This window comes from Esox lucius, chromosome 13 (genome assembly GCF_011004845.1).
Source record: "Esox lucius isolate fEsoLuc1 chromosome 13, fEsoLuc1.pri, whole genome shotgun sequence".
NCBI lineage: Eukaryota > Metazoa > Chordata > Actinopteri > Esociformes > Esocidae > Esox > Esox lucius.
In genome coordinates, this window is record NC_047581.1 from 38,290,190 (window position 1) to 38,318,144 (window position 27,955).

The 27,955-nt window shown below is 43.8% G+C and overlaps 1 protein-coding gene across 2 annotated transcripts; it reads left to right on the forward strand.

Moving 5' to 3' along the window:
• Window positions 1–89: 89 nt before the first annotated feature.
• tut7 (terminal uridylyl transferase 7) lies at window positions 90–27,436 on the forward strand. 2 transcript variants are annotated; one of them, XM_034296380.1, is made up of 31 exons: window positions 90–226; window positions 1,346–1,630; window positions 1,945–2,048; window positions 2,845–3,002; window positions 3,165–3,281; window positions 5,456–5,633; window positions 5,792–5,880; window positions 6,324–6,375; window positions 6,461–6,530; window positions 6,796–6,922; window positions 7,122–7,241; window positions 8,124–8,261; window positions 8,563–8,740; window positions 8,979–9,652; window positions 9,864–10,014; window positions 10,310–10,396; window positions 11,675–11,775; window positions 11,904–11,961; window positions 12,201–12,304; window positions 12,387–12,476; window positions 17,878–17,991; window positions 18,122–18,199; window positions 18,461–18,632; window positions 19,826–19,873; window positions 20,529–20,620; window positions 20,888–21,003; window positions 21,182–21,366; window positions 21,675–21,754; window positions 22,406–22,475; window positions 25,796–25,832; window positions 26,027–27,436. In XM_034296380.1, the coding sequence occupies exons 2-30, from the start codon at window positions 1,362–1,364 to the stop codon at window positions 25,798–25,800; spliced, it is 3,825 nt and encodes a 1,274-aa protein (XP_034152271.1). In that variant the 5' UTR covers window positions 90–226; window positions 1,346–1,361; the 3' UTR covers window positions 25,801–25,832; window positions 26,027–27,436. The 2 variants fall into 2 exon arrangements, with proteins under 2 accessions (XP_034152271.1, XP_034152270.1); XM_034296379.1 differs by lacking the exon at window positions 25,796–25,832.
• Window positions 27,437–27,955: the final 519 nt, after the last annotated feature.

Here is a 27,955-nt window from a genome sequence, read left to right on the forward strand (position 1 = left end):
TGTAAAAAAAAAAGGTTAACACGCAAAGACCCAAAACAGGTTCCGTACGAAAAAAAAAAACATTTTACGTCTTCATCAACGTCATCAACAAGATGTTTGTTCCTCCCCTTAAAACTCTCGTGCGTGCGCAGCAAGACTTAATTTACAGAAGGTGCTTTGGACTAGCAAGCTAAAGACACTTTAACGATTAAAGTACTGTAGCATGCTGCCCATTCAAAGACTAAAGGTATTTCTAAACATGGTTACACGTTGGTCACCATTTATTTTTGTGTATTGGCTAGCTAGCACCGCACTTCAATGCAAAGAACATGAAGCATGTGAATTATCAGCTAGCTAGCCATTTCGATAGCTAGCTAACGTAGCTAGCGAGCTAACAAATAAACACATTGCTTTGGTTTTTGGAAGGTTAATTCAACAACAGAAAGGTCATAGTTATTATGAGTTAGTAACTGGTTTGTAGTCGAGCGCAAGTCAGTCAAGTCAGCGAAAAATGTATAGCAAGCAATATAGCTTGCTAAATGTATCGTCATGGTGGCTACCGTTAACAAGTAATTAACTAGTAGCTAACAAGAACTCAGCAAAAACACTTGCCCAGAAAGTAGTTGTTTTTAAAATAATGTTCGTGTAACAATCAGTGAGGCAAATGAGCCAACTGCAGTTAATGGCAGACATTTGGGCCTTCATAACTAGTTAGCGTCCATACCAATTGCTGCTGTAATTGTGTAGCCTAGCTTTTGAAAAGTGACTATGAAAGATTTAAGCCAGACATGTCATTAAAGGTGCTCTAGGGCCGAGTACCACATAGTCCCTTCCTTATTTTACCATATTTTATCAGGTCCTCTAATCCAGAGGATCTGATCACAGTCCAGAGACCGTAGAGAAAGCAACCCCCCCCCGTCCTTTTAAGGCTGTTCCTGGTCTGGACAAGTCTGATTATTTCTCTTGCTCTGCAGATGCCTACCCGACAGCGAGTACAGGCAGGGTGTGTGTTGATATTTCACAAAGTTTGTGTAGCCTTACACTAGCTCATCTGGTTCACTTTATTAAGGGTTCAGTATTTACATGGCAAGCTTAATCCGGTCTGCTAGCTCTGAAATAGAACAAAAGAATACATGTAATGTGGTCCTTGAGGAGAGGTTAGGGAACCCATGGACCTGGACCAGGGAAAGAATGAGATCTCACTCAGCTCTTCACCTCCTTTGTGGGATGGGGTACTGGGCAGACCAGAGTGGACCACTCCCGATAAGAGGGGGTGGCATTAGGAGGGGTGTGTCCTATGTCTGTCCATGTAACATATCCCTGGGGTAGTAACAGACTGGGCGCTTTTCTCTCCGTCACTCCACAGGCCCAGTAGAAACACAATGGAAGAGTCCCGCTACCTGAAGCTGGGAGGACGAGAGAGTGGCACGGCGGCAGATGATGGTGAGACCTGGAGGAACCAGGACGCCGGCCGAGGGTACAGTCCCAAGCCTGACCGGGGGGGTCTCGGGAAGAGAGGCGGTCACGGGGGGTTCTACCGTGCCAGCCCCAAAAAGGGAGGCATGGGGCCCCTTAGCAGCTCCCCTGGTGTAGGAGTGGGGGGTGTTCCGAAGGGGGGGCACAGTCCCTCTCCGAGGGAGGGTTTCCGGAGGTAACTTCTAAAGTATTTCTTTTTTTGGCTAGATTTGGTGTCAGGCTTTTGTTGGTTAAAAGTACTACTGATAATGAGAGTGGGAAGTATGGACAATTGTGCCAAAAAACACAGGCAGTAATTACATAGTAATTATGATTTGTCATAGTAATCCTAAGAGTAAATAGTTCTACTTAGTCTATGTTTTGCACATCAACACCAGCACTTGACTTTTATTACTACTGATGAATTAGTTTTCCTAAGGTAGTTGAATGCAATAACTGCAATTGGTTATTGATTAGAGACTGTTTTAAAAATGTGACACGTAAACTCAGGTACCCAGAGAACATGCAGGCTTTGGGCCAGGAGGAGAACTGGAGGAGAACGTCTCGTGGGGAGGACCTGGGGGAGGAGCAGGGGAACACGCCTCACAGTTCCGGTAGGTGACCCAACACCTCTAATGTGGTTGGTAATGGGTATCCAGGACTCTGGACAGTTTGTAGGTGGTTTGGGGTGATTAGAGAGACAGAGGACTGAGAGCTGTATTCATTCTGAGTTCCTGACAGAGGTCACTCCATTGTGTTCTGTTTGACAGATTAATAGTGCCAGATGATCCATACAGCACAGAGTTCTGCTGAGTTACATTCTTATGTTCAGAACTACATTTTCTACTGTTCCATTGTTGGCCTGTGTGACTGGGCCAGGGACACGCTGGGTCTGGAAGTAATGGCTGACAGGCCAACTGGCATTGCTAAGAGGTCATCCCTGTAGTATCAAGTAGAGATAACAGGTGGTCATTCCCTGTATAGTAATGTGTTCTACCTGACACATCCTAACCTAACGATCTAAGGACTGTTAACGGGAAACTACGACCTGGAAGGAATCCAGATGAGCCACCTGATGTGTTCTATCAATGCTGGATAATCTAGAAGCGCTGACTGATGAGGGGAAGTACTCTGATGAGGACAGATTGTTCTGACTTGGTCTTCCGACATCAGGCTCCTGAATGCACATTGTTTTTCTGTTTAACCTTATAAATACAGATAATTGTTCGCTAATCTTTTGAATCGAGCATTTTTACAACCAGATTTAGAGTTTGTAGAAACGTGCCTTCTGTTGCCCAGGCAAGACCAACTGATCTGTGGACCACCTAGAGGGACAGGGGACTCTGGGTAATTCTGTGGATCACCTAGAGGGACAGGGGACTCTGGGTAATGTAATTTCTGTGTCAACAGGGGGCAGGAACCGTAGGAACCGTGACCGGAGGCGTGGTCTAGGTGAGGAGGATCGTGGGCCGGTTGTGGATGAGTCTGTACTGTCAGCCAAAGAGCTGTTGGGACTGAAACAGGCGGAGGAGAAGATTGGCCGGGAGGAAATCTTCCGTCTGAAGAAGGTGAGCCGGTCCACCAGCAGGAGATGGAGGAGAGAGCTGGTGTAGCATTTGTTCCTCAACTCCCATCCTGCACTGCATGTACACAACTCATTCAACCAATCAGAGGTTTGTTCTCTAGCTTGTCGCTGACACTGCCCTTTCTTTTCTCTCCTCTTCTACCAGAGGTCCCGCAGTAACCCCACTGCAGTGTACAGCTGCTCACTGTGTGACGTTCTGCTGGACTCTGTCTCTGCAGCTCACAGACATGTCAGAGACAAGTGGCACAAAAGGAGAGCCAAGGTGATATTGCAGTCGTAACAGCGGTCGTAACAGCGGCCGTAATGATAGTCCTAATATAGTGGGCATAGAAAGTTGCCACCCCCTTTCAAGATGTTTACCTCCTGTTGTCTTACAGCCTGAAATGAAAACACATTATCAGAATTTTTCCGACTTTGTTTATACACAGTGACCTACAGTATCAAAGTGAAAATTGCCTCTTAAAAAACTCTGAAAAGGAATAAAAATGAAAAGAGTAAAATGCTTCGAGAATATGGGGTCCTGGGTCCTTTGCTAAGGGCTGTCAGGTCCCTTTACGACCAAAGCAGGAGCTTGGTCCGCATTGCCGGCAGTAAGTCAGACTTGTTCCCTGTGCATGTTGGACTCCGGCAGGGCTGCCCTTTGTCGCCGGTTCTGTTCGTAATTTTTATGGACAGAATTTCTAGGCGCAGCCAGGGGCCGGAGGGTGTCAGGTTTGGGGACCACACGATTTCATCTCTGCTCTTTGCGGATGATGTTGTCGTGTTGGCCCCTTCAAGCCAGGACCTTCAGCATGCACTTGGACGGTTTGCAGCCGAGTGTGAAGCGGTGGGGATGAAAATCAGTACCTCCAAATCTGAGGCTATGGTCCTCAGTCGGAAAAGGGTGGCTTGCCCACTTCAGGTTGGTGGAGAGTGCCTGCCTCAAGTGGAGGAGTTTAAGTATCTAGGGGTCTTGTTCACGAGTGAGGGAAGGATGGAACGGGAGATTGACAGACGGATCGGTGCAGCTTCTGCAGTAATGCGGTCGATGTATCGGTCTGTCGTGGTGAAGAAAGAGCTGAGCCGCAAGGCGAGGCTCTCGATTTACCGGTCAATCTACGTTCCTACTCTCACCTATGGTCATGAGCTTTGGGTCATGACCGAAAGGACAAGATCCCGGATACAGGCGGCCGAAATGAGCTTTCTCCGCAGGGTGGCTGGGCGATCCCTTAGAGATAGGGTGAGAAGCTCGGTCACCCGGGAGGAGCTCAGAGTAGAGCCGCTGCTCCTCCACATCGAGAGGGGTCAGCTGAGGTGGCTTGGGCATCTGTTTCAGATGCCTCCGGAACGCCTTCCTGGGAAGGTGTTCCGGTCCCGTCCCACCGGGAGGAGACCCCGGGGAAGACCTAGGACACGCTGGAGGGACTATGTCTCCCGGCTGGCCTGGGAACGCCTCGGTGTCCCCCCGGAAGAGCTGGAGGAAGTGTCTGGGGAGAGGGAAGTCTGGGCATCCCTGCTTAGACTGCTGCCCCCGCGACCCGGCCCCGGATAAGCGGTAGATGATGCCAAGAGTAAAATTCAAGAAAATGTTGGCTTTAGAACCATGGTAGTGGATACCTGTCTCAGGACTCTCAGGATAAAATACACATTTAGGGCTAGTTTCCCTTGCGCATGTTAAGCCTAGCCCAGTCCTAATTTAGCAATTTACTAACCTTTGCTAACCATTATTTTAGACAAAATTAAAACATCTGTTTTTGTTTTTTTTTGTAAATTAACTTGTAAATTAAAGCTAAGTTTGAGCAAATACTAAATTTGGTATTTTAATTTTTTGACAGCTGTCATTTTTATTTATATGGTCTGTGTGTGTAGTTTGATGCCTGTAGTCTTTATTCATATGGTCTGTGTGTGTAGTTTGATGGCTGTAGTCTTTATTCATATGGTCTGTGTGTGTAGTTTGATGGCTGTAGTCTTTATTCATATGGTTTGTGTGCAGTTTGATGGCTGTAGTCTTTATTCATATGGTCTGTGTGTGTAGTTTGATGGCTGTAGTCTTTATTCATATGGTCTGTGTGTGTAGTTTAATGACTTGTAGTCTTTATTCATATGGTCTGTGTGTGTAGTTTAATGACTTGTAGTCTTTATTCATATGGTCTGTGTGTCGTTTGATGGATGTAGTCTTTATTCATATGGTCTGTGTGTGTAGTTTAATGACTTGTAGTCTTTATTCATATGGTCTGTGTGTAGTTTGATGGCTGTAGTCTTTATTCATATGGTCTGTGTGTAGTTTGATGGCTGCAGTCTTTATTCATATGGTCTGTGTGTAGTTTGATGGCTGTAGTCTTTATTCATATGGTCTGTGTGTAGTTTGATGGCTGTAGTCTTTATTCATATGGTCTGTGTGTAGTTTGATGACTCGTATGTGTTTGTCACTGACCTTTCCATGTCTGTATTTATTAGGAGCGGCGTGAAGAAGCCATGTTGACAGAGATCATGCCACCCATTCCAGAGCATGTGGTGGCTGTGGGCGTGGCTCTGGAGGGCGTGCTCTGGGAGCAAGGGATGAGTGACCAGGATGTAGAGATCAGACGACAGATCGTCTCCAACATGCAGGAAGTACTAACAGCCGTCCTGCCAGGTGAGAAAAACCATAGGAACCCATAGAATTCCATTTCTAGAATTAGAATCCCCTTTCAAGTTTGATGGTGTCTCTCTATGGGGCTTTATTCATTCTATGTATATCCACCCCTGAACACTCTGCTATCTTTACACCTACTGTTCTCTGTCTCCCTCCAGAGGTGAAACTCAGGCTTTATGGGTCTTCTTGTACAAAGTTTGGTTTCAAGGACTCTGATGTCAACATCGACATCCAGTTCCCTCGTCATGTGAGTAGTCCCGCTTGGCTGTGGCTGTAAGGAACCTCATTTACCTTTCAGTATTGTAGGTGGACAATTCCATCCATCTTTCAGTATTGTAGGTGGACAACTCCATCTACATTTCATGGTTCTAGCTCGCCAACTCCATCTACCTTTCAGTGTTGTTGGTGGACAACTCAGTCTACCTTTCAGTGTTGTAGGTGGGGAATCATGTTGTTTTCTTTGAGTCTAATGGTTTTGAATTGGGTCTGTATTCTGAGTGTTTTGTCTATTTTGTATGATGGTTTTGAATTGAGCCTGTATTCTAAGTGTTGTCTTTTTTATATGAAGGTTCTAAATTGGGCCTCTATTCACAGTGTTGTCTTTTTTGTATGACGGTTTTGAATTGGGCCTGTATTCACATTGTTGTGTCTATTTTGTATGAAGGTTTTCAATTGGGCCTGTATTCACAGATGCATCAGCCAGAGGTTCTGTTGCTGGTTCAGGAGAGTCTATCTGTGAACCGTGAGTACCTCTATCTTTCAGTGTAACTCTATGCTAGCATGTTAGCCTCAACATTATTTTATTGTGTCATTGCTATGGTTTCCAGCTCTGTATGTGGACCTGGAAGCTGACTTCCATGCCAGAGTGCCTGTGGTCATCTGTAGAGACAAAAACAGGTCAGTCAGTGTCCTTCAATAATCACATCCTCTTAAGGAAACAGCAAAGACACTTCCACTGGAACTACAGATTCTCATTTTCTTTCTGACGTTTTGTTCTTTGAGTATGTGATTTATGTAATCCAGCGCAAATATTTAAAAAAATCAATGACTCAGTTTAACAGATATGGAAGTCAAACAAGTTCTCTAGTCATAGCAGTAAACCAAAAAGTGGTGTTTTTGGTTCTGTGAAGAACCTCGGTCTGACGGTTGTTGTTCTCCTCAGTGGTCTGGTGTGTAAGGTGAGTGCAGGAAATGACAATGCCTGCTTGACCACCTCCTTCCTGTCTGAGCTGGCCAGTCGGCAGCCTCTCCTACTGCCCCTGGTTCTAGGCTTCAGATACTGGGCCCGGGTGAGTTTATGCATTGTCCTCCAGATGTGGGTCAATCACTTCAATAACCTGGCAACTACTTGGTAGCTAGGATTGACATAATCTTTCCTAATCCTGGGTTTCTATGTGTTCATGTCATCCCAAACATAACTGCATCACCATTTTAATATCTCTGTCCCTGCCTCTGTCTGTTGGTGTGTCTCTCTCTGTGTGTCATTAGATCTGTCATATTGACCAGGCGGAGGAGGGCGGTCTCCCGGCATACGTCCTGGCTCTTATGGTCATCTACTTCCTGCAGCAGAGGAAGCTGCCTGTCCTTCCTGCCTACCTGGGACATGAGGTAAGATGGCGGGTCTGTGTGTTGTTTTATTGTCATTAGAATATTTATCTTTTATTGTCATTGTAAAATATTTTTTTAATGTCATTCAAATATTTTCAGTTTAATATAATTCGAATATTTTAATTTTAATGTCATTTGAATATTTTCATTTTAATGTCATTTGAATATTTCAGTTTTATTGTCATTTGAATATTTCTGTTTTATTGTCATTTGAATATTTTTGTTTTGTCATTTGAATATTTTTGTTTTAATATCATTAGAATATTTTCGTTTTATAATATACTTTTGGTTCATCGTATTGCACCGATCCGAGAACTGTAGCGACTATGCTACGTCGTCTCGTATCTGATCAGAAATCCTATGGAAATACTTTTTCCCACATTGTGTACATCAGGTTTTCATTAAATAATGCCAGGCAGCATTTTGCTGTTAGACATTTGTCACACTTAAAGCAACATAGTCAGACTAGACTGTCTATTTTAGCCTATTGTGACTGCATAAAAGTTATCAAATTAAAAAAATATGTAATGTAAAAGTTGATCCAAAGATCTTCCTCAACATGATGGTGGTTGTGCCATGCCCACATTATAATGAAAATGTAAAATAATCTGTAAATGACTCATGTTGTTCAGATTGATGAGGATGCAGTTAGACTTTCAAATTCAGTATAAAATGTCCGCTGGTTCCATGTTAAATGTGCTGAAAGGAAAGATCCCAAATGGTTTTATCGCACAAAAAGCATAGATTAGGGTGTCATTGATTCATAGCAAATCGACTGATTTGCTTCTCAACGTTAACTCAGTAAAATAATTTAAATCAGTGAGTCTTTTGAATAAACATTTTAGCTTGGAAAAATATCTGATGTGAAATATTTTGTCTCAGATCAAGGAGTTCTCCATCTGTAGGCTGGGTGACTTCAGCCTGATGTCCTTGGATGATGGCTATGTCCACTGGAGTTACTGTCCGGTCTCCAAAGACTCCTGCTCACCTCCACCGGACAATGGCTTCAAGAAGGGCAAGGTAACCTCCCACTGCAGTGCGCCTCTTATCTCTCAGAGGCACGGATATCCATGGCCTTGGATGGCCTATTAACTGGTTGTGATCTCCTCTCATAAATTGCTCAGCTTCTTCCTGTTTATTATGGAGGCAAACATATTTTTTTGCAAGTAATATTAACCTCTAGGGTAGTTAATTTGCACATTAGGCCCATCTTTTAGGCTGTGGCCTTTCCACTGAAGTAAGAGCGTGTGCTAGAATCCATAAATGAAAGGAGGTTATGGATACCCAGGTCCACAATGCCTCCTTCTGACTGGGTCTCCAGGCTCCCCTGGTGTTCCCGACTCCTCCCTCTACTCCTGCCGTGGGGCTGCTGTGGGTGGAGATGCTGCGCTTCTATTCGCTCGAGTTCAACATGGCGGAGTGTGTCATCAGCGTGCGCACCAGCCTCATCCTATCACGGGAGGCCAAGGACTGGCCCAAGAAACGCATCGCTGTGGAGGGTTTGTAAACACTGCAGACTCTAGTCAGCTGTTGCTAGGTGACAGGGAATACAAGCCATTCGTTCTATTCCAAGACTGAAACTGTTTTCTTTCATTCTGTTACTGTTATTGTCACCAGACCACAGCCTGTGGGAAGAACAATCTACTAGCAAACCAAGAGTTAGCAGCCCCCCATGCATAAAGCTACATCATTTGTGTCTGTCTCAGATTATAATCTTAACAAAGTGTGTGTTTTTAGATCCTTTCGCTGTGAAGAGGAATGTGGCCCGTACGTTGAACAGCCAGCAGATGTATGAGTACATCCTCCACTGCCTCAAAAACACCTACAAATACTTTGCCCTGCCTCTCAGCATACCCCCAGGCAACCACAAGACAGAAGGGCCACGAGTAGCCAATCACAAGCCAGGGCCCAGCAAGGAGGCTCCAAGTGACATGAGCCGCGTCCACTCAGTGCTGAGCAGTCTGAGCCTGGAATCTCAGGCATCCAATAAGCTGAAGGGAAAGGCAGGCCTCCAGACGGACTCTGACTGTATCATTGAGGAGGAGCAGGAAGAGGAGACTCCTTCAGACTCCGACAATGGAAGAGAAAAGGAGGAGGAGGGCTTGGGGAAAAACAGTCAGTCAGAAGAGGAGGATGATGAGGTAGAGACGGATGAGGAGTTAGATGAGGAAGTTTATCCCAGACATCATCTAGACAGCATCACCACAGAGGACGAAGAGCTGTTCCCGTTGGACGAGGTCTCGGGAGAGGAGCTTCTATCTGATGATGAGGGCCCAGACCTCAACACTCCTGGGTCTTTGGACGAAGAGGAGGAGGAAGCCCTGCCCAAACAGGAAGTGGCAGACAACAGAATCGAAGCAGACAGTCTTCTATGTTATGAGTTCAACAAACAGGCCTTCACTCGAGGCAAGGTAAATATGACACACACACGCACGACAGGATGGAATTAACCACTTCTTGCCCACATTAGACACCTACACAACATGTCACACACTACGCCTTCAAGGCTGCATCTTCTAAATCATTTTATTGACAACTAGTTGGGGCTGTTTGACCATAAGGAGTCAGACCCATTGTAACCCTGTGTGTGTGTGTCTTTGTCTGTGTGTGTTTGTGTGTCAGGCCCACGTGGTGGTGTGTGGTGTGTGTAAGAGGGACGGTCACCTGAAGAAGGATTGCCCGGAGGACTTCCAGAGGGTTCAACTGGACCCTCTTCCTCCTATGACTCAGGCCTTCCTCAAAACACTGAACTCTGTCTGCCAGCAGTGCTACCGTAAGTCTGTCACATCTGAGGCCCCAAAGATTACACTGGATAGCAGGACAAGCAGGAAATGCAGTTTATAAAGCATACATACCACAGTGCTGTCTTGTATGAGCCCCATGTTAGAGGCAGCTAGGGTGGTTTGTCAATCCCCAGTGCCTTGCTGTTAAATCTGCTCTAGATTTCACTTAATTGTAGGCCCTGTACACAATACTACAAATTTAGATATAATATTGGGTGTTGATATGCATGCTTCCTCCAAAGCAATCAGTTTTTCAGATGTAAAGATTAGTGTATATTGTTCCAGGGGACTTTGCCCCAGATGAGGTGGAGATTGGAGTGAGAGAACACATTCTTCAGGACCTGGAAAGCTTTGTCAAAAGACAGTTCACAGGTGAGACACCATACTAAATAACTACTAGTCCAGTATTGAGACACATCTGTTCCACAGTGGGATGGATCCTTGATGTTAATACCTTTAGCTCAGTTTTCTAAGAATTCAAAACAATGTTTGCTTACTTAAAGATAAATTTGCTTATAACAATTCATTTAACAAACATTCAAGGATAACCAAAAAGGTCACTGACTCAAATAAGCACACTCTAGCTTATAGCACAAACTCAAGATATTCTTCAAATGAGGCTTTTCTAACTTTAATTGATGTCTCTTCTTGAGCATCAACTATTTTGATTTGAAAGCGTTGGTTATGTGCATATCAGTGCACAAATATGAAAGTTATTAAGCATATACAGTGGCTTTGGAAATTATTCAGAACATTAACTTTCTCTATATTTTGTTGTGTTATAGACAGTATTGCTTTTTATTTTTTCCGGACCGCGTAAGCAGAGCCGGCCAAAAAAAGAAAATTTCTCTTACTGACTTGTTAAATAGCGTAGTGGTTAGAGAAGTAGACCTGCAAACTATAGGTCCAAACTATAGGTTCCGGATAGAACAAATCTTGGCTATAACCTTCAGTATCTACATTATAGTAAACCTAAAATAAAAATGGTTATATTGCGATTGTTTCTGGGGGATTTTCAAAGTACGCATCCGTGCATGCATTTTGGGTCAGGATAGACAAAAACTTAGCTGGCTACAACATTCAGTAGCTACGTTATAGTGAGCCTAAACTAAATCTGTTTACGGTTATACAGTATTGCGTTGCCAGGGCCAATGTCATGGGCTTGAACCCCACTGAACGTGTGGGGAGACCTGAAGGTCGCAGGTCACTGAGTCGCTTCCCATCCAACCTGACAGAGCTTGAGAGGATCTGAAAGGAAGAGTGGGAGAAACTACTCAAATTCAGGTGTGCAAAGCTGGTGGAGGCATATCCAAGGAGTCCTAAAGCTGTGACCACTGCCAAAGGGGCTTCAACAAACTCCTGAATAAAGGGTCTAAATACTTATGTCCATTCAATATTTAGGTTTTAGTTTTCTATAAATATGCATACATTTCTAAAACTGTTTTTTTCTGTTTCATTATGGGATATTGTGTGTGTTTATTTATGGAAATGTGGGTAATGTGAAGGGGTCTAAATGCTATCTGATGCCACTATATATTCATCAAATTGAATTTGATTACCTTAAAAAACGACCAAGGATATGAACTTGGAAGTAAGACTAAGGACACATCACATTCATAAGATACTGACCTTAGGTTTGGTGTTTGACAGGTGCCAGGCTACGGTTATTTGGTTCATCCAAGAATGGATTTGGCTTCAAGCAGAGTGACCTGGACATCTGTATGGTTCTTGACGGACAGGAGACTGCTGACGTAATGGCCTGTCCGCTTAATCTGTCACATGTTGGGTAGCTCCCTGTCATTTCCTTTGACTGGACGTCTTGTCCCCAGGTTAACTTTAAATGATTCCCATAATTGCTCTGTCTTTCTGCTCACAACAGGGTCTGGACTGCATCAGTATCATAGAGTCTCTGGCCAGGCTGCTGAGGAAACATCCAGGTCAGTGGCGCCTCGCTGAAGGAAGTACAGCTACAAACAGAAGTGACTTTACGTAGCAGGTTAGGAGAATGAGAGTAGCTGGCTAGGAGAATTAGGTTGCAGTGATCTAAAATGCCCCAGTTCTCAGAGGTGATCAACATGCATCTTCACAATATTTGGCCCTTATTTGTGTTCCATTTGACCGCCGCATCATTTGACTGGCTAAACATTCACTAGTATGTGTTTGACCTTTGACCCAGGCCTGAGAAACATCCTGCCCATCACCACGGCGAAGGTTCCCATAGTGAAGTTCTACCATGTTAGAACCAGCCTGGAAGGAGACATCAGCCTCTATAACACTCTGGTGAGACAGGAGGGCATCGGTCAGGGCAACAAGTATCCGGCATATTAGACCTCTTTTCCTCAATCTCTCTCTTTCCCATCAGGCCTTGCACAACACTCGTTTGTTGGCATCTTATGCTGCCATCGACCCCCGAGTCAAGACACTCTGCTATGTCATGAAGGTGTTCGCCAAGGTGAGCCGTTTTCAGATGCTATGACTTGATGCTCATTCCACCAGAAGGTTTGCTGCTGGTGCGCGTCTGTGAACTGATGATATAGGGGATGAGTGTTCCTGTTTCCAGACGTGTAATATAAAAGAGGATGAGTGTTCCTGTCTCCAGACATGTGATATAAAAGAGGATGAGTGTTCCTGTCTCCAGACGTGATATAAAAGACGATGAGTGTTCCTGTCTCCAGACATGTGATATAAAAGAGGATGAGTGTTCCTGTCTCCAGACATGTGATATAAAAGGGGAGGACTGTTCATGTCTCTAGATGTGTAATATAAAATGTGATAATATCTGAAACGCATGCTTCCAAAGTAGCTAATTCTGGGGCTTCTCCATGCTTCATTGAAATATATTACTGTGTGTCATGAGCATAACAGTGAAAATTGACATTGTGATTTCGGATTACATCGCCCAGAGGCAGCATATATAGTGAGAACAGTAATGGGCCCAGAACCGAGCCTTGAGGAACACCAAAACATACATTTGATTTGTCAAATGTTATTCGTCTTCAGGAAGGCATTCAGTTGTTGGGAAACAAATTTTATAAGATTTCTTTGAGGAATGTGAGGTTCGATATTGGCCTATAATTGTTTAATATTTTGGGATCCAGATTAAATTTTTTTAGATGCTTAATTTCCGCTAATTTTAGTGAGTTTGGTACACATCTGGAGGAAAGGGAGCAATTTATTATGTTCAACATTGGCTGACCTAGCACAGGAAATAGCTCTTTTAGTAATTTTGTTGGAATCGGGTCTAGCTGACAGTTTGCGGGTTTCTCCTCTGCTCCAGTTTGTGGGTTTAGAAAATTTTGTGAACGTGTCGAGCGATACAGTATCAAAAAATGTAAGAGTCCCCATTGACTCCTGGTCAGGGAGGTTCAGGAAATTTTTAGGACAACTGAGATTTTGAGGACCATAACAATTTAAGGAGGAGTTATTTGTTTTCTAATGGTGACGATCTTTTCATCTAAGTAGTTCATTTATTCATTACATCTGAAGTGAAGACCCACTTCACTTGTTGAGCTTTGCTTTTTTGTTAACTTTGCAACTGTATCAAAGAGAAATGTTGGATTTGTTCACCTCAATCAGGTTGTAGAAATAAGCTGATCGAGCAGATGTGAGTGCTTTTCGGTATTGTAGTGTACTTTCTATCCAGACTAGTCTAAATACTTCCAACTTGGTGGAGCGCCACTTTCGCTCCAGCTCTCTGGAGGATTGCTTAAGTGCTCTAGTATTGTCTGTGTACCAGGGAGCAAGTTTCTTGTTGCGTATTTCTTTAGTTTTTAGTGGTGCAACCGTATCTAAATTATTTCGCATTGTTGAGTTGAGATCCTCGATTTGACCATGTGCGGATTTATTTACTTATACATTTAGTGATTTTATTGTGATAAAGAAAATCTGAGTGCTGCCAGCATAATTTCCTGCTGCTAAAATAATGCGAATTAAGCTTCGAATAGCCATCACTAGTTATCGTCACCTGTATTGATAGATACTGTATCTATGTCATTCATAATTGGCTAATTAGCTGTTAAAGCAGCCAGTGGCAAAAGAGGATCTGTTCAGGATAGACAAAAACCTTGCTGGCTATAACCTTGAGTAGGTACGTTATGGGAAGCCTAAAATGAAACTGATTACTATATTGCAACTATTTCTGGTGGATATTCGAATTGTCTCAGGATTTGTTCAGGATAGACAAACACTTCGCTGGCTACACGATTCTCTCGTATTTTCACTTGACGAAAAAGTCAGTTATCATCACCTATATTGATACAGTAGTTATTGTATCAATGTCGTTCATGAATGGCTAATGCCATGATGTTCATAGATGCTATTTCTGGTTGAGGTAAACTTAATAAGAAACGTTACTCAGTTTAACACAATATAATGGCGTCTAGCGACATGTCTAACAAAATATTCAAACTTGGCGTGATGTTAATGATACTAAATGTAATACTATAGCCCAGCATGTGTGCAGTTCGGTAGCGTAGTGGTTAACGACAATGCCTTTCACGTGGGCAAGAGGGCAGCCATGATTAACACATTTTATTGTGGGCCGGCTGAACTAGGCTGGCCTGGTTTCTTGTTTTTTTCTCACCAAGACAGTCCCCTAATTCCATATCAGCCATCCAAAACCACCAGTATGGATGAAGTGAAATTCTGAACCCCACACTCAACCCAAGAACCTAAATATAGGAAATGCTGCTTTAACACACAGTTCATGTAGTGTGGTTTAGATCAAATCTTTCACACTGTTTGAGTGACAGAGGTGTGGGCTGGCAGCTGAAATCTAGGTTGCTTTGAGAGTCAGTATGACCTAGTTCTCTTGTTCTCATAGATTATTGCATAGAAATGTGTTAGGCTTAACAATGTCATTCAACCCCCCCCCCCCCCCAGTGTTTCCCTCTTATTGTAATAACAGCGGCGGTCCACTGCTGCTAAAATGTGATACGCCGCCACAGAAAAACAGATTATTTTTATAAAATACCATATTTTTCCCCCAAGCTGAGCGCAGTTTACCATCACACGCTGTGTACTATTACACGAGCATCAGAGCAACAATGTCCTGCACTCAGAAAAATACAATATTTTTATGACATAAGACTTCCATTTTTTGACCAAGCTTAGCGCATTTTCCATTGCGCATAGTTTACTATCGCATGGGCATCATAGCAGAGCAACCACCTCTTGCACTGGACGTTCGCTGTATCAACCTAGCGAGTGAGGTCGGAGAAAAGTAACTGGCTCTGTCTGTGCATGCGCCCATTTGTGTTGAACTGTCAGCAATTGGCTGTCACGGTGATATAAAGGAGGCAACCATCATCTGAGCGACCACCCAAGGTTAGTAAACAGCGATGACGTATTTTGTGGGCTGAGCCGAACTGGCGGCAGAAAGTGACAGTAACCTCTTTACAACATTATAGATCATCCGGACACATTTTGTGATGTAAATGTCATATCACAGATATAATATTTATGTATATCCCAATCATTCATTAAATGCTTGCATAAATACTGAGTGATGTGAGCTAAACTGTCTAAGTATGAGCAATTTGGTTTGTTTGCATGCTAATTCTGCTTACGTGCTTGCTAATGTTGCTAAGGTTACTCGGTTGTGTATACCATTGTGAAATAGCCTACTGAAAATGCCAGTTTTGTGGTTGCTGCTGTTTTCTAATATGTCGTTATTATTATTACTACATCATTGATTTTGCCTGTGTGTGATAAACAATGGACAACCTTGCCTGATTTGAAATGAGCACTGCTGTGCCAAGCATTCCAGATGGTTTCTTTAGTCCATCTGTTTAATGGCTTTGCAACCCATGTGTGGTAAAATATGAATGGAACTATTTACTATTTGAATAATACATTATATAAGGTAAACAATATTGTAAGGTGGAGCACATTGAGAAATGGTTAGAGTTTAAGTTAAAATAGAGAACCTTTGTAATATTAAAAAAAAAGATGTATTGTTGTTGTTACTTATTGTTTTTAATTAGCTTTGGAGAGGGATTGTGTTATAAATCTGGGAGGGGTTTCTTGAACAGTTTTTGAGAATCATTAATTGAGGGGGAGTACTTACTACCTAACCTACTGTCACAGCTTGATAGCTATAATCGGCTACAATAGATTACCATCATGCTGGAAACATTAGATATTTGGCAGCAACAATAAGACCTCCGGTTTTCGTGTTTTGCCTTCAAAATAAAAGTCTGCAGTAAAACCCTATATACATTCGGCAGCAACAATAAAGCCTCGTTCACACCAGGCACGGCATAAAATTACCGTGCGGTACCTTAACACGAACATCGCAGTCAATCTATCCCAACATGAGAATTAGTCTTCCGCATCTTCATAACCAGTATCGCAAAGACTGAGGAGTGGCTAATTTTTTTTTGCGTCTAACAAGGCAACGAGCAGGAGCTTCTCTCAATTTAGGTTTCATTGTAGTAGATGAAATGAAAACTTTGAAGTCATTCAGGCTATATAATATTTATTATATATTATATTATATTTATTTATATAATATGTATTACTATTTAATATTTATTAAAATTTTTTCCATGAAAATGTCCCTCAAATATTTAACGAACTTTGATATTGTAGGCTACAAATATTGGACTGTCAAAGCTTTTCTTGCGATCCCATAGTTGAAAGCTACACATAGTTGAATGCTACATATTAGCTCTTTGTGGTAAGTTAGCTTCCATTTCGGACACCGTACATAAAAGCACCGCTGTAGGAACTTTTCAACTCATGCGACACACCTGCCGTACTGCATCCAAGTCTGTCCGATTGCGGTCGATTAGCCAGTGTGGTGCGGATTGCTTTCTATTGAAATGAATGGACTTGAGCCGGTATACATACGTTTTGCCCTGCCTGGTGTGAACGAGGCTTAACCTGTCAGTTCGTCCAAACATCATATTTCGGTGACAGTCGCCTTACCCCAAATTGGTCTTTCAGGCACATAGTGATTTTTAAAAAACAATCCATTATTCAGCTCTGTCTCCGTCAGTTATTAGCGATATTAGCATCGTACAACTTTGTGAATGGAAACTGTACATACCCCTGTCGCAATTGCAAGCGGAAATCTGAAACACTCCAAACAACAAGTGGTGGTGTTTACCTCAAAGAACATGACAATGTTCTATTCCTCAAAATAAAATGTGATATAGGGATATAGGGAACTCTCTAGATGTGTGATGTAGAGGCTTTGTTTCTCCTAGATGTCCATTAGAGATGCCTAATTTTTAACCCACTAGATGTGTGAAATAGAGATTATTTTACTTTCCAGATGTTATATAGGGTATCTGAATTTCTCTTCCTAGATGAATGATAAGGGGAATCTGTGTTAGGCCTTCTAGATGAATGATAAGGGGAATCTGTGTTAGTCTTTCTAGATGAATGATAAGGGGAATCTGTGTTAGGCCTTCTAGATGAATGATAAGGGGAATCTGTGTTAGGCCTTCTAGATGAATGATAAGGGGAATCTGTGTTAGGCCTTCTAGATGAATGATAAGGGGAATCTGTGTTAGGCCTTCTAGATGAATGATAAGGGGAATCTGTGTTAGGCCTTCTAGATGAATGATAAGGGGAATCTGTGTTAGGCCTTCTAGATGAATGATAAGGGGAATCTGTGTTAGGCCTTCTAGATGACTGATACAGGTGGTGTGTGTTTATCCTTTCAGATGTGTGATATAGGTGGTGTGTGTTTATCCTTTCAGATGTGTGATATAGGTGGTGTGTGTTTATCCTTTCAGATGTGTGATATAGGTGGTGTGTGTTTATCCTTTCAGATGTGTGATATAGGTGGTGTGTGTTTATCCTTTCAGATGTGTGATATAGGTGGTGTGTGTTTATCCTTTCAGATGTGTGATATAGGTGACGCGTCTCGTGGGAGCTTGTCGTCTTATGCCTACACCCTGATGGTGCTGTTCTACCTCCAGCAGAGGAACCCTCCAGTTATCCCTGTGCTCCAGGAGGTAACACCCAGGCATGCCTGAAGGGTGTCTGTTCTGTTGTTTCTGTCCAAATTAGGATGTCTTATTGCTAAGGTGTGTGTGTGTGTGTGTGTGTGTGTGTGTGTGTGTGTCTGTCTGTCTGTGTCTGTAGATCTATGTTGGGGAGAAGAAGCCAGAGGTTCTAGTGGATGGGTGGAACGTCTATTTCTACGAAGAGCTGGACAACCTGGTGAGAACTTCAGTCAGTCGCTAGAATGTAGCTGGTTTGTGTGCACATGCTAATAGCTGTATGTGTTTTGAGATACTGTATGATTTAAAGGGACGTCCATTTCAACAGTTCTTATGCTAATGGCTGTATGTGTTTATATGAGTTTGAAAGGGACGTCCATTTCAACAGTTCTTATGGTAAGGGCTGTATGTGTTTGAGTTTAAAAGGGGGCGTCCGTATGCGTTCAGGGGTGTCAGAGGTTGTCCTTCATGTGTCCTTCAGGCCTCCCACTGGCAGCAGAGGAACATGGAGTCTGTAGGAGCTCTGTGGCTTGGCCTTCTCCAGTTCTACACAGAGACCTTTGACTTCAGAGAGCATGTGATTAGCATTAGACAGCGAGCTGCTCTGACCACCTTTAACAAACAGTGGACCTCCAAGTACATCGTCATCGAGGGTCAGTAGGGGCAGAAATATCTGCATCTACATTAAACCTCATTAGACATCTGCATCTACATTAAACCTCATTAGACGTCTGCATCTACATTAAACCTCATTAGACATCTGCATCTACATTAAACCTCATTAGACGTCTGCATCTACATTAAACCTCATTAGACGTCTGCATCTACATTAAACCTCATTAGACGTCTGCATCTACATTAAACCTCATTAGACGTCTGCATCTACATTAAACCTCATTAGACGTCTGCATCTACATTAAACCTCATTAGACGTCTGCATCTACATTAAACCTCATTAGACGTCTGCATCTACATTAAACCTCATTAGACGTCTGCATCTACGTTAAACCTCATTAGACGTCTGCATCTACATTAAACCTCATTAGACATCTGCATCTACATTAATCCTCATTAGACATCTGCATCTACACTAAACCTCATTAAATATCTGCATCAACATTAAACCTTATTAAACATCCGCATCTACATTAAACGTCATTAAATATTTTCATCTACATTAAACGTCATTAAATATTTTCATCTACATTAAACGTCATTAAATATTTTCATCTACATTATCTTATTAAACATCTGCATCTACATTAAACCTTGTTGATCAGCATCTACATTATACCTTGTTGAAGATCTGCATATACATTAAACCTTATTAAACCTCTGCATCTACATTAAACCTTATTAAACCTCTGCATCTATATTAAACCTTATTAAACCTCTGCATCTACATTAAACCTTATTAAAACTCTGCATCTATATTAAACCTTATTAAACCTCTGCATCTATATTAAACCTTATGAAAACCTCTGCATCTACATTAAACCTTATTAAACCTCTGCATCTATATTAAACCTTATTAAACCTCTGCATCTATATTAAACCTTATGAAAACCTCTGCATCTACATTAAACCTTATTAAACCTCTGCATCTATATTAAACATTATTAAACCTCTGCATCTACATTAAACCTTATTAAACCTCTGCACCTTTATTAAATCTTATTTAACCTCTGCATCTTTATTAAATCTTATTTAACCTCTGCATCTTTATTACATCTTATTAAACCTCTGCATCTACACTAAACCTTATTAAAGATCTACATTATATCTTATTGAACAGGGCTGTGATGTCATGGACTAAGCTGTGATGTTGTGTTGTTTTCCTCTACAGACCCTTTCGATCTGAATCATAACCTGGGAGCCGGTCTATCCAGGAGAAGTAGGTGTCCCTGTCTGTCTGTCCCTGTGTCTTTGTCTCCCCCATCCCTGTCTGTCTGTCCCTGTGTCTTTGTCTCCCCCATCCCTGTCTGCATGTCCCTCTGTCTTTCTGTCTCTCCCTGTCTCTGTCTGCATGTCCCTCTGTTTATCTGCCCATCCCTCTGTTAGTCTGTCCCTCCATCTCTGTCCCTCTGACTGTCAGTCTGTCCCTCCATCTCTGTCCCTCTGACTGTCAGTCTGTCCCTCCATCTCTGTCCCTCTGACTGTCAGTCTGTCCCTCCATCTCTGTCCCTCTGACTGTCAGTCTGTCCCTCCATCTCTGTCCCTCTGACTGTCAGTCTGTCCCTCCATCTCTGTCCCTCTGACTGTCAGTCTGTCCCTCCATCTCTGTCCCTCTGACTGTCAGTCTGTCCCTCCATCTCTGTCCCTCTGACTGTCAGTCTGTCCCTCCATCTCTGTCCCTCTGACTGTCAGTCTGTCCCTCCATCTCTGTCCCTCTGACTGTCGGTCTGTCCCTCCCTCTCTGTCCTTCTGTCTGTCAGTCTGTCCTTCCGTCTACCCCTTTGTCTGTCCCTCTGTCCGTCGGTCTGTCCTTCTTTGTCTTCGTCAGTCTGATAGCTTCAAGCTTGACGTTTCTCTCTCCTTCTCATTGTTAGTGACCAACTTCATCATGAAGGCATTTATCAATGGTAGAAGAGTTTTTGGAACACCAGTCAAAAACTACCCTGCAGAGTACCCCAGTCCCATGGTTAGTACCCATTAGTCCAACCCCAGCATTCAGTGGATATGCTGCCTAACTGTTCTATGGTCTATGTGGGATGCTAGATAATAGGACCTGACTGAAGCATTTGATATTCTGCGTATGGTAACTGCTGTCCCAGCAGACGACAAACTGAGCCCTGTTAAAGCCTATAGATATGAATGGGGCTTATTTAGGGTGGATCCTGGGGAGTGAACACTGCTATAATGATGATGATGATGTGGAACTGGAGTTATTGGGTTGTGTTTTTTGTAGGAGTACTTCTTTGACCCTGAAGTGTTGACCGGTGGGGAGCTGGCTCCCAACGACCGCTGTTGTCGGATATGTGGCAAGATAGGACACTTCATGAAAGACTGCCCCATGCGCCGGAAGTAAGGACGTCTGTTAGCTGTGTGCCTCTGTGGGTGCGGTCTGCTTGTGGGTGCGGTCTGCTTGTGGGTGCGGTCTGCTTGTGGGTGCGGTCTGCTTGTGGGTGCGGTCTGCTTGTGGGTGTGCCTATGTATTGTGAGTGTTTGGTCACACCAATGTGTGTGTGTGTGTTTCATTCAGGTCTCGTCAGCGCCGGGAGCAGGAGGACTGGGCGGAGGGGAGACGGGATTGGGCAGAGAGTGAGGGTTGCAGAGAGCGTCGTCAGGGTGACCGCTGGAGGAGACAGGAAGATAAACGATGCTGCTTCCTTTGTGGGAGCCATGCCCACATCAAGAAGGACTGCCCCCAATACAAAGGACCAGCAGGTCAGTCCTGAGGCTGGCTCTGTCTGTCTGTAGGATGGTATGGTTGTAATCTGTCTGTCTGTAGGATGGTATGGTGGTAATCTGTCTATCTGCCTGTAGGATGGTATGGTGGTAATCTGTCTGTCTGCCTGTGGGATGGTATGGTGGTAATCTGTCTGTCTGTAGGATGGTATGGTGGTAATCTGTCTGTCTGCCTGTGGGATGGTATGGTGGTAATCTGTCTGTCTGCCTGTGGGATGGTATGGTGGTAATCTGTCTGTCTGCCTGTGGGATGGTATGGTGGTAATCTGTCTGTCTTTCTGCTCCAGGTGCCAAAGCAGAAAACTCATTCTCCTCCTCCCCCTCATCTTCTAGCCACATGAGGAATTTAAGAGATAGAGAAAGACAGGTATAATGATTGAGTCACTCTCCCACCCGCACACCCAAACACACTCCCACCCGCACACCCAAACACACTCCCAAACACACTCCCACCCGCACAACCAAACACACTCCCACCCGCACACCCAATCACACTCCCACCCGCACACCCAAACACACTCCCACCCGCACACCCAAACACACTCCCACCCGCACACCCAAACACACTCCCACCCGCACACCCAATCACACTCCCACCCGCACACCCAAACACACTCCCACCCGCACACCCAATCACACACCCACCCGCACACCCAATCACACACCCACCCGCACACCCAATCACACACCCACCCGCACACCCAATCACACTCCCACCCGCACACCCAATCACACTCCCACCCGCACACCCAAACACACACCCACCCGCACACCCAATCACACACCCACCCGCACACCCAATCACACTCCCACCCGCACACCCAAACACACTCCCACCCGCACACCCAAACACACTCCCACCCGCCCACCCAAACACACTCCCACCCGCCCACCCAATCACACTCCCACCCGCCCACCCAATCACACTCCCACCCGCACACCCAATCACACTCCCACCCGCACACCCAAACACACTGCCTTCATATGTCCACTCTCACCGTCTCATGTGTTATTCCAGGGTTCCCCCCAGCAGGAGGAAAAGAAGAAAAAGAAGCAACAACAGAATGTGATTTTGAGTCCACAAGCAGGTCAGCTTGTGTTTTTGTAGCTTTTATGTTTGGTTCTTTAAACTAAATAACTTGATTTCAAGTCCTGGTCGTTGAGCATCCAGGGTTCATATCCTGGATGTGGTATACCGGTGGAGTCCGGCATATGGCGGTGTAATCTGGCACAGTGGGGCCCCAGGTGAACAGGGTGCCTCGTCACATGACTCTTTAGCAAGCCCATATGTAGGTCGGGCAGCTGTGAAACTGCAGAATTCAGTGGCCTGGACCTTCTGGTCTGAGTGAGCAATGTGATGAGTGTGGAGGCAGTTTAGTGACATGTGCCTGGAGTATGTTAAACGCTACTGGAACTTTGACTGGAACCAAGGTTTTTGGCAACAAATGCTCAAGGTGGGTTTGGCGTTAACAGAAGGGTGACTATACCGAAAAGAACTTGATCTCCACTGTTAAGTGAGGTGGAGTTTAGGGTGTAATGGTATGGTGGAGGTGCTTACATTTACACTGTAATGACGGGAAGTATGGTGGAGGTGCTTACATTTACGCTGTAATGACGGGAAGTATGGTGGAGGTGCTTACATTTACGGTGTAATGACAGGAAGTATGGTGGAGGTGCTTACATTTACGGTGTAATGACAGGAAGTATGGTGGAGGTGCTTACATTTACGGTGTAATGACGGGAAGTATGGTGGAGGTGCTTACATTTACGGTGTAATGACGGGAAGCATGGTGGAGGTGCTTACATTTACGCTGTAATGACGGGAAGTATGGTGGAGGTGCTTACATTTACACTGTAATGACGGGAAGTATGGTGGAGGTGCTTACATTTACGCTGTAATGACGGGAAGTATGGTGGAGGTGCTTACATTTACGGTGTAATGACAGGAAGTATGGTGGAGGTGCTTACATTTACGGTGTAATGACAGGAAGTATGGTGGAGGTGCTTACATTTACGGTGTAATGACGGGAAGTATGGTGGAGGTGCTTACATTTACGGTGTAATGACGGGAAGCATGGTGGAGGTGCTTACATTTACCCAGTAATGACGGGAAGTATGGTGGAGGTGCTTGCATTTACAGCGTAATGACAGGAAGTATGGTGGAGGTGCTTGAATTTACAGCGTAATGACAGGAAGTATGGTGGAGGTGCTTACATTTACGGTGTAATGACAGGAAGTATGGTGGAGGTGCTTACATTTACGCTGTAATGACAGGAAGTATGGTGGAGGTGCTTGCATTTACAGTGTAATGACAGGAAGTATGGTGGAGGTGCTTCAATTTAAGGTGTAATGACAGGAAGTATGGTGGAGGTGGTTACATTTGTGGTGTAATGACAGGAAGTATGGTGGAGGTGCTTACATTTACGCTGTAATGACGGGAAGTATGGTGGAGGTGCTTACATTTACGGTGTAATGACGGGAAGTATGGTGGAGGTGCTTACATTTACGGTGTAATGACAGGAAGTATGGTGGAGGTGCTTACATTTACCCAGTAATGACGGGAAGTATGGTGGAGGTGCTTACATTTACGCAGTAATGACGGGAAGTATGGTGGAGGTGCTTGCATTTACAGCGTAATGACAGGAAGTATGGTGGAGGTGCTTGCATTTACAGCGTAATGACAGGAAGTATGGTGGAGGTGCTTGAATTTACAGCGTAATGACAGGAAGTATGGTGGAGGTGCTTGAATTTACAGCGTAATGACAGGAAGTATGGTGGAGGTGCTTACATTTACGGTGTAATGACAGGAAGTATGGTGGAGGTGCTTACATTTACGCTGTAATGACGGGAAGTATGGTGGAGGTGCTTGCATTTACAGTGTAATGACAGGAAGTATGGTGGAGGTGCTTCAATTTAAGGTGTAATGACAGGAAGTATGGTGGAGGTGGTTACATTTGTGGTGTAATGACAGGAAGTATGGTGGAGGTGCTTACATTTACGCTGTAATGACGGGAAGTATGGTGGAGGTGCTTACATTTACGGTGTAATGACGGGAAGTATGGTGGAGGTGCTTACATTTACGGTGTAATGACAGGAAGTATGGTGGAGGTGCTTACATTTACGGTGTAATGACGGGAAGTATGGTGGAGGTGCTTACATTTACGCTGTAATGACGGGAAGTATGGTGGAGGTGCTTACATTTATGGTGTAATGACAGGAAGTATGGTGGAGGTGCTTGCATTTACAGCGTAATGACAGGAAGTATGGTGGAGGTGCTTGCATTTACAGCGTAATGACAGGAAGTATGGTGGAGGTGCTTGCATTTACAGCGTAATGACAGGAAGTATGGTGGAGGTGCTTGCATTTACGGTGTAATGACAGGAAGTATGGTGGAGGTGCTTACATTTACGGTGTAATGACAGGAAGTATGGTGGAGGTGCTTGCATTTACGGTGTAATGACGGGAAGTATGGTGGAGGTGCTTACATTTACACTGTAATGACGGGAAGCATGGTGGAGGTGCTTACATTTACGCAGTAATGACGGGAAGTATGGTGGAGGTGCTTACATTTACGCAGTAATGACGGGAAGTATGGTGGAGGTGCTTACATTTACGCAGTAATGACGGGAAGTATGGTGGAGGTGCTTGCATTTACAGCGTAATGACAGGAAGTATGGTGGAGGTGCTTGCATTTACAGCGTAATGACAGGAAGTATGGTGGAGGTGCTTGCATTTACAGCGTAATGACAGGAAGTATGGTGGAGGTGCTTACATTTACGGTGTAATGACAGGAAGTATGGTGGAGGTGCTTACATTTACGCTGTAATGACGGGAAGTATGGTGGAGGTGCTTGCATTTACAGTGTAATGACAGGAAGTATGGTGGAGGTGCTTCAATTTAAGGTGTAATGACAGGAAGTATGGTGGAGGTGGTTACATTTGTGGTGTAATGACAGGGGCAAAATACATTTGGGTCCTTTGCCAGGCAAGTTTGTAACAGTTCCAGTTGCTCTGAACTTGTTTAGTATTGCCCTAACGGTAGATACAGGCATTTTCAGATTAGTAGCTATTTTTTATAGCCATTCCCTGACTTATGAAGCTCAACACACTTTTCCTTCATTTCATTTGTGTGTTCTCTTATCTTTCCCATGTTGATGTATGAATAATGGAATATGGCCTCTGTGTCACCTCATATTTATACCCCTGTGAAACAGGAAGTCATGGATGATTACTTGACAGTTCCTCAACACTCTAATCAACTTAACGTACAATTTGTTACATTTTGTTCATTAGTAAATAATTGTGGCACACATGCTTTTGTTAGAAATAATTATTTCTTGGCGACAGGTTTTCTCCTCTGTATAAATGTACTTCCATTAAAGGTTGGATATTTCTCTTTTTTTTTTCAGTGTGACATTAAGATAATTCACCAAAAGATAAAAAATGGTATAACTCCTTTTTACTCATCTTTACTAGTGGTGCCAATAGTTTTGGAGGGCACTGTAAATTTGTAAAAATATAAAAGGAACCAAGAAGGGGAAAAATGCTTCACTAGCTGTTAACAGTATAACATGATGTTCCTGTTTGGTGCCTGTTATTCAAGATGTTCCATAACATTGTGTTTCTTCGGCATGTTCCAGGCTCCATGGGCAGCAGAGCACTGTGCCGCCCTGGTGTGAGGAGAAACCCTGTGGACTGAGGAGAGAGAGAGGCGCAGTACCAACCCCACACATTTGGGTTCTACTCTTCCCCCCTTGAGAACCTCTAGTCTACCGGCCGGAACCTAGGACACGCCCTTTTGGAACCCTGCCATGAACCCCCCCCCCCAGATGGTGACATAATCTGAGTCCCACAAAGACTCTGTCCCCAATGGCACCCTAATCCTTGTATTATCCACTCTAAGTAATGCACTAAATAGGGTGTCATGGGTGGAGATGGTATTTTATGTTTTAACCACCCCTTTTTAAAGTGTTTAACTGAAAAGCCATTTTGCATGTTCCTCTTCTGTTAGCTCGCAGGGGATTTTGTTTTAATTTTTTATGGTTGTTTTTTAAAATTTAAGATTATTTGTTGATTTGTCTCATGCACTGACGTCCCCATCTCCTCCATGGTGGACCTTGGATGAGGTCTTCTGGTGGGCCATGGATGAGGTCTTCTGGTGGGCCATGGATGAGGTCTTCTGGTGGACCTTGGATGAGGTCTTCTGGTGGGCCGTGGATGAGGTTGAAGCTGTGGCTGTTTGTGTCTCTGTATCTCTGTGTGCTCCTGTCTGCCTGCTTCTGGGGTGCTGAGTCTGTATTTTAGAGGGGGAAGAAGGCTCTGGAACCTGATGGACTCTACAGGTGTTAACTGACAGTTTGTATTAAACTCCATAGGAGAGCATCCACAGTGGGTTAGAGATATCATCTGGGCCCCTTCTTGCCCTCTAAACACTGTTGGTGTCATACATTCATCATTATTCAAGCAGGGACATATGTGCTGAGTATATGGCTCTGTATCTGGGGTCCCTAAACAGACCCCTGGTCCCTGACCCCCCTGTGCAGGGGGTATGGGAGGGCAAAGGGATACAATAAACATGCTTTTGTTTTGATTATGCGTATTGTGGCCACAGTGCCTCTGATTGGTCGGCCTGGTAGCTGTAATGGAAGGTTCCACCCCCTGGCATGGGTGGATGTTTGCTGCTAGTGCTCTGTCCATAGAGATGGTTGGAGGACTGTGGGAAAAGGTGTTTTAAATTGAAGTTGCCAGTGACTGCATTGACCATTTTAATTTAGTTGACAGGGATGGGCTTGCATCTTGATTGGCGGATTGCTTCTGATGTCCAGTATGGTTGTGTGATCACAACTGCCATCAGGAGGTGTCAGCCTATAGGAATACAGAAAGTAACTACATCAACCTGGAAGGAGATGGCCTCATTGGTGCTTCCCATGCTGGAAAATAATTTTTTAGTGGCACAGAAACACAGATCTCTCTCCATCTGTATGGTTTTGTCTAAGACCTGCTTATCAAATACACTTTCTTTACAAATAAACTTTCTTTACAAAAAGAAACGTGTGAAGTCAGTAATTTCCCAGATGATTTTTGGTATCCCTACTTGTTCTCACTGAAGTTAAAAACACCTGGAAAAAGATTTCTCCAACAGCGAATGTTACATCAGGATGGGATCGTGTGTCTCAACACTTCGCTCGTTCTCAACCGGTTCACAATTGCTTACTTGCTGAAGCTAGCTACCTAATGAAACATGTTTTGTCAGTCTCCAATGGACAATTCGCAGTTTAGTTCTGTTTTAGTAAGGGATTGTCCTACCTAGAGATCTGTACTCCTGCTCACATACCACGTTCTCTCCCTGTTATCGGCCACCCCTTATAGCTAAACATTGTTTCAGAACAGTTGTTGATTATGCCAATAATAGAGGGTTCTATGCTACTTAGGCGTACTGACGACGCAGTGCACTTGGCTGGGTTCGTATTAAATGTTTCATTGTTTAATGTTAGCACTATTAGAAATGTGTCATGCTGTAAACTGTTGTGATAATACACTATTCTGACACTTGTTCCCATGTTTATTTC

Coding starts and splice junctions, on each gene's coding strand:
- tut7 (XM_034296379.1), top strand. CDS start 1,362: ATGGAAGAGTCCCGCTACCTGAAGCTGGGAGGACGAGAGAGTGGCACG. Junction 6,376..6,460: donor GGAGAGTCTATCTGTGAACC/GTGAGTACCTCT, acceptor TATGGTTTCCAG/CTCTGTATGTGGACCTGGAA. Junction 11,962..12,200: donor GCTGCTGAGGAAACATCCAG/GTCAGTGGCGCC, acceptor CCTTTGACCCAG/GCCTGAGAAACATCCTGCCC.